The sequence below is a fragment of the Calidris pugnax genome, unplaced genomic scaffold (genome assembly GCF_001431845.1).
Source record: "Calidris pugnax isolate Ruff unplaced genomic scaffold, ASM143184v1 scaffold341, whole genome shotgun sequence".
In the NCBI taxonomy this organism is placed as follows: domain Eukaryota; kingdom Metazoa; phylum Chordata; class Aves; order Charadriiformes; family Scolopacidae; genus Calidris; species Calidris pugnax.
Genome location: NW_015091149.1, coordinates 1,263,997 through 1,270,639, shown reverse-complemented (window position 1 = coordinate 1,270,639; position 6,643 = coordinate 1,263,997). Strand labels below are relative to the sequence as shown.

At 58.6% G+C, this 6,643-nt stretch overlaps 1 protein-coding gene across 1 annotated transcript in view; it reads right to left on the bottom strand.

The window, feature by feature from the left end:
* Positions 1–1,715: 1,715 nt before the first annotated feature.
* The window catches only part of TNS4 (tensin 4), an 18,565-nt gene continuing 13,637 nt past the window's right edge, over positions 1,716–6,643 (bottom strand). Inside the window, exons 7-13 of the mRNA XM_014959110.1 lie at positions 6,393–6,485; positions 5,809–5,886; positions 5,394–5,465; positions 4,064–4,232; positions 3,223–3,291; positions 3,001–3,027; positions 1,716–2,473 (exon numbers count right to left, since the gene is read on the bottom strand). Of these exons, the coding sequence (XP_014814596.1) occupies positions 2,344–2,473; positions 3,001–3,027; positions 3,223–3,291; positions 4,064–4,232; positions 5,394–5,465; positions 5,809–5,886; positions 6,393–6,485 (638 nt within the window). The 3' untranslated portion in view covers positions 1,716–2,343. The remainder of the gene's footprint in view (positions 2,474–3,000; positions 3,028–3,222; positions 3,292–4,063; positions 4,233–5,393; positions 5,466–5,808; positions 5,887–6,392; positions 6,486–6,643) is intronic.

Genomic DNA, 6,643 nt, shown 5'->3' with positions numbered 1-6,643 from the left:
GGAGGGCAGAGGCAGGGTGGAGGCAGGAGGGGGGGAGGGTTGAGGCAGGGCTCAAAGGAGAGCACAGGCAGGGTGCAGGCAGGAGGTGGGCAGGGTTCAGGCAGGGCTCAGGGCAGGAGGCAGGCAGGGTGCAGGCAGGAGGCAGGGAGGAGACAGGCAGGGTGCAGGCAGGAGGCAGGCAGGGTACAGGCAGGGTGCAGGTAGGATGCAGGCAGGAGGCAGGCAGGGCACAGGCAGGAGGCAGGATGCAGGCAGGGCACAGGGAGAGCATAGGCAGGATGCAGGCAGGATGCAGGCAGGAGGCAGGGTGCAGGCAGGAGGTGGGCAGGGTGCAGGCAGGATGCAGGCAGGAGGCAGGCAGGGTACAGGCAGGGGGCAGGTAGGATGCAGGCAGGAGGCAGGCAGGGGACAGGGAGAGCACAGGCAGGGTGCAGGCAAGAGGCAGGCAGGGTACAGGCAGGGGGCAGGTAGGATGCAGGCAGGAGGCAGGCAGGGTGCAGGCAGGGTGCAGGTAGGGTGCAGGCAGGAGGCAGGAGGCAGGGTGCAGGCAGGAGGCAGGAGGCAGGGTGCAGGCAGGGCACAGGCTGGATGCGGGCAGGGCGCAGGCAGCAGTGGAGGCAGGGTGCAGGCAGCGGCTCAGGCAGCAGCACAGGCAGGGTGCAGGCAGCAGCGCAGGCAGGGCACAGGCAGCAGCGGAGGCACGGTGCAGGCAGCGGCTCAGGCAGCAGTGCAGGCAGCAGTGGAGGCAGGGTGCAGGCAGGGTGCAGGCAGTGGCAGACAGGGTTCAGGCAGGGCTCAGGGCAGGAGGCAGGCAGGGTGCAGGCAGGAGGTGGGCAGGGTTCAGGCAGGGCTCAGGGCAGGAGGCAGGCAGGGCACAGGCAAGAGGGACAGCGTTGTGCTGGGGCCCCTTGCCGGCTGCAGCACGCACTGCAGTGGGTCACATCCTGCACACCCCGCCAGGGCCCCGGGGGGGGTCCCTGCAGGGCCGGGGGTGCACAACCTCAGGGTGCTGGGGCTGAGCCACGTCCCCCCGAGCTGCCCATCGCCCTGGGGCTTCGCATTCCCCGGGGTCTCTGCGTCACGATGGGGACGGCAGCGGCGGGTGGGGGTCAGGGGCTGGGTGCTGGGTTTTGGCTGAGCAGAGCTCAGGACAGACAGACCCCGGGGGGACACAAAGCCCCTCCTTTCTCCCCACACAGTGACCATATCTGTTTTTATCGCTGCCAAAGAGCCGTTGCAGCTGAATGCCCTTCCCCAGCCCGGCTGGAGGAGAGGGACTCGTTCTCTATGTGCAACCCATGCGTATGTTGGCACTCCCAGGGAGCAGAGGAGCCTGTTTTGGTTGCTCACAGCTCCGCCGTGTTTGTGGCGAGAGGAATGATCCACTGCTTTATGGAAAATGCCCCTAAGCAGGGTTTGTTAGCACAGGATCCAAAATTAAACCAACGTCGAGTAAGCGAGCGCTAAGGGAGCGGGGTGGAGGGTGGACTCGGAGCTGCTCTACCCCACTCTGAGATCACAGCGAGGGCTAAACCTTCAGCTGGTGTAAATCATGGCAGCACCGACCTCCACGAGGCTGCGCCAATTTACGTCATCTCAGGATCTGGCCCAAATTCATGCAAGTCATTTCCAAAAAACCGACGTTTTACTGTCATGAAAATGTCAACATTTATTTCTCAGCTCGCCGTGATGCCTGGAGGCTGAGCCAGCCCGTAACCCCGCTCTGCAAAAAAGGGCAGGAGCATTTACCAGCACCAGGCAACACCACGCTGCTCTGACATTTCTGCTTCTTGCTCCTCGAGGGAAACAGGATTTTTCAGCAGGGCCTAGTGATTTTATACGCTTTGATTTGCAAAGCTGCCTGCTGATGCTGGTCTGCTGTCAGGGAGGTGAGTCCACCCCCCCCAGCCTGCTCCAGACCCCCCGTCCCAGGGCTGAGTCCTGGAGCTCAGCTCCATCAAACGCTCCTGGGCTTGGACACCCCAAGTGCAGGCAGCCCCTGCTGCCCAGAGAAATATCAGCCAGAGGATGAGAGTCCTGCAGAGCAAAGGGAAGGGTGCGTGGCAGGGGGGGATGCAGGGGCTCCGGACGGTGAGCCCAGCTCCTGTCCCACAGCTCCGCTCCCCGGGGGCAGCCATCCCTCCCACACGGAGGGTCTTGGAGAAACATCTCATCCCAGCAGAGCACAAAAATCTTTAACGGAGACTCCGGACTTGACAGTATGTAACAAAAAAAAATTATAAATATGAGCTGTTGCCAAAATGCAACCCAGGAGCAGGGAAGGGTGAGTGGCAGAAGCTCGGCAGCGCTGCCAGCCCCAAGATCTCCCCATGGTTCTGTCCTCTACGGCCCCAGCAGCAGCTTGCAGAGAAGCTCGATGACAAGCGACGGCGGCTGCACGTTGTCGTACTCCGCAAAGAGGTGACAGAGGTTCTCCGAATCTGTCTGGCTTTTGGCCACGAACCCAAAGATCCTTTGGAAAAGGAGAGAGAGAGAGCCTTATGTAGTTTGCATCCAGGAACCCAGAGGAATAGGCTTCAACTCGCCCCGGCCACAAAGCAAAACCTTGATTCCAGCAATTCCACCTTGGCCCGCTCCCCGATCACGTTTACTTGGAAGGGAAACAGCCGGGAGAAGTGTTTCTGGCAAGGCTCCCCCAGCTGTGAAAAGTTTCTTGAAGGCAAGGTAGAGCCAGATAGAAACTCACTTCCTGAGCCCATCACTGGGCTGGGACGGGGGCTTCCTACTTGGGGGGGTGCAAAGAATGGGGCTTTGCCAAGCCTCTCATCAAAACCTACACAGCAACCCACCCCCCAAAGCTTCACCCATCCGTCCCACGTCTCATCCTGCGTTATTTTTTATCACATCCCCTCTTAATTTTTAAGCTTTGACTCCTCATTGCTCTGTGAAGCTTTGCTGGGTCAAAGCAGCATCTCCCCCCCCTCCCCGGGGATCCCACCATCACGCTCCGGCTGCGGGATGTCCCCACATGGGTCTCACCTCGAGGACTTGCAGTACTTCTGCCACCTGAGGGAAGAACAGAATGGGATTTGCTCAGAAGAGTGACATTTAACTCGTCCCACCAGCCACAAAGCCAAGGTTTGTATGGAGCCAAACCCAGGGGCTGCCCAGCCTGGCTGGGATTTGGGATTTGGAGCCGGGAACCCCTCCGGGAACCCCGGGGAAGCAAGAGCTCAGCCCACGGAGTGGCCAATAACTCACTTTCTGTTCTCGGGGTCCATCCCACAGAACCTGATGGCAGCCAAGGGGTAGTGTCGCCTGAAGAACACCCTGAGGAGGAGGAGAGTGAGACGTGAGAGGGGGAAAGAGCCCAGGCAGAGCTGGTGGGAGAAACAGCCTTTTGCACATCCGAGCCCTGCTTGAACTGTTGTGGCTGCTGGGGAATGGGGGGTGTGGGGGTCCTGCACCCCAGGGCTGCCCCCAAACTGGGGTTCAGCCAGCTCCTGCCTCCCACTCGAGGTGTTGCCACGAGCTTCACCCAAAGCAGCACCGTCCCCTGTGCTGTCACAGAAGGGGTCACATCTGAAACTTGAAAGGAGGGTGTAGCCAGGGGGGGTTGGTCTCTTCTCCCAAGGAACAGGCGATGGGACAAGAGGAAACGGCCTCAAGTTGCACCAGGGGAGGTTCAGGATGGATAATAAGGAAAAATTTTCACTGAAAGGGTTATTAAGGCTTGGAAGAGGCTGCCCAGGGCAGTGGTGGAGTCACCATCCCTGGAGGGATTTAAAAGCTTTTAAGTGGTGCTTAGAGATGGGGTTTAGTGATGGGTTTTGTCAACGTTGGGCTGATGGTTGGACTCGATGAGCTGAAAGGTCCCTTCCCACCCGGGCAATTCTACGATTCTATGAAATCCATCCCTGGATTGCAACACGGATTTGCCCTGGGAAGACAGTTCTCCCTGCAGATCCGGGGCAGGGATAGAGCTGGGTGGTCACGGGTGAGCTGCGCTTCCATCACCAATTAGCTCTGCCCCACACCTCACCACCAATTAACCCTTTGGCAGCAGCCCCCCCACCCCGGACCCTCCCGGGGCAGCTCTTACTTCCTCTGGACGTCGGTGAGCGTCACTCCTTGCTCCGTCACCCTGAAGTGCACCAGGGTGGGTGTGGGCAGCATCTCCAGCTCAAAGGTGGAGGAGATGGCCTTCTGGATGGCCGGAGCCCCCGTGAGCGTCTCCACGTTCACCGAGTTGAGGTACAGGACGTTGCACACTGCAAGGAGAGCACAAGAGCCCCGCTCAGGAGGGGACCCGCGGCGCCGAGCATGGGCACCGTCCTGCGGAACCGGACACACGGCCCTGGGTCGGGTTTGTTTTGATGAAAATTAAAGGTTTGGTGACTCAGAGATTCTTCACAGATTTATTTTGGTTTACCCTAATTCTTTGCGCTAATTGTTTTAAAAGTCAAAGTATTTAATTTCCGGTTTTTTAAATGTCACATTTGGGTTGTTTTTGTTGGTTTTTTTTTTTTTTTTTGTTTTTTTTTTTTTTTCTTCTGTTTATTACATATTTCCTTTAATGAAAAGCAGAAATACCCCAAGCCAACCAACGGCTGAAGGCCAACCTAAAACATGACATTTCAGGCTGATTGAGCTGTTTAAAGGGCTGTTCTGGGTCAAACTAAACTTTTCAGCTTGCCAACTTATTTTTCAGAATTTCCAGCAAAACAAAATGCGTTTCCCGACTCCCCTGCCTGTGCCCCGACCCACCCGGGCCACCTCCTGCCCGTCGCTCTCTGCTCTCACCTGGAGCCCACCCACCACCACAGCCAGGCTGGGGGCACCTGGGGGTGGAAGAGAAGCAAAGACCCTTCCCCATCCTGCTGTGCCACCTCCCTCCATCTCCTACAAGGTCCCTCAGGGATTTAATCAGCCCCCGACTGCCCTGTCCCTCTCCTAGAGACTCCAATGTCCTGGAGAGAGGCTTAAAAATCAGGGGCTGTTTAAAATTGTGGGAATTGTGGGTCTTTCATCAGCCTTGGGATCTCAGGGATTGTTTTTTCAAGCTTTTCCTCACCATTGTAAGGCCCAAAAGTCTCCTTTCTTTCAAAATACCAGTTTCCCTTAAAAGCCTGCGATCTGAGGACGTGGAGGAAACCTGCAGGTACCCCCAGCCTGGTGACAAAGGCAGGAGGGGGACATGGCACCGGCACCCACAGATGCCCAGGGGTGACCTGCTGCTTTGCACAGCGCCGAGGACTCCTCAGCTTCTGCTGTGAATGGTGTCAGAGCAGATGACACCAAAAAATAAATAAAAAAATCGAGCCTGGTGTTTGGTCGGGAGGGACTAACGCCCGAGCACGGTGCCTGCCCAGAGCTCCAGCTCCTGCCAACTCCAGAGTCCCCTGGGGCCAGCAGCCTCCTCCTTTGCTCACCAGCAGTTTTCTTCAGCAGGGATGGTGTGGTCTCTGAGGCGCAGTCAGGGCTGTCTTCTCCATCAGCAAGATCTGCACAAACGAGGAGAAGTAATTAATTTAATTGTCCTCCCTCTCCCTCTCCTGGCTCCGTTCCTCTCTGACCTCCCCACTGCTCCTTTCCTCACCCACCCTCAGCGTTCCCCTGCTCCCCTGCTTTGCTGACCGCCCTCCAGCCCCAGCAGAAGCAGGTCACCACCATCTCCTGCTCCAGTCAGCTCCTGCAGGTCCCCACTCCACCGACAGCCAGGGCAACTGGGCCCATTGTGGGGGCACCCAGGCATTCTAGCCCCCTCCGCACTGCGAGACCATCCCCACCTCCCCAGACCAGCAGGAAGGGACCACTGGGAGCATCTCTCCTGCCCCCAGCACCTACCTCTGGTGGGGATGCTGAGCTTGCAGGGCAGTGCCAGCGGGGTGATGGCGTGCTGGTACACGAAGGCAGAGAGGCTCCCTGCAACACAGAACCACACGTTGGTGAGGGGGCCTGGTGCCCAAAACCTCCCACCGTTGTGCCTCTGGTCCCTTGACTGCCCCAGGGACCTCAGAAGGAGGGGAGGGGGGTGCTAAACTGGACTATTTGGGGTCTCACAGCAACAAAAGTGGGTTTTACAACCTCCACCCCATGTTCTTGCTTTGGAGACATAGCACTCCAGGGCATGCTCTAGTGCCCGAGATTGTTGGGGCTTTTTTTTGTGTGTGTGTGTGTGTGTGTGTGTGTATGGTTGGACTCGATGATCTCAAAGGTCCCTTCCAACCATGAAGATTCTGTGATTCTGTGAGACTATTAGCACAGCCTTGGGCAGAGAAGGGTGGGCAGGGGCCAGGGGCTGGCAGCCCCCCCATGCCAACCCCCTCATGCAGGGCTGAGGAGCAGTCCCAGCCACGGCCACTGCCCTGAGGGGTTTTGAGAACCACTCCTGGGGCTGCCCGGGCTGGGGGCGAGGGCACCCTCCTTACCGAAATACAGCTCCTCGCTGGCTCCTTTCAGGTGCACCCCTTTGGCAGAGCACTCGATGAGGAAGTGCCGGACGAGGTCACTGCTCTCATCGCCTGCGAGCGGGACCGGAGACCGTGTCAGCAGCTGACCCTTGCCTACCCCTACCATCCCCTGACAACCCCTGGCACCCCCTGTCCCCCCCTGCCAACCCCTGTCCCCCCCTGCCATCCCCTGACAACTCCTGGCACCCCCTGTCCCCCCCTGCCAACCC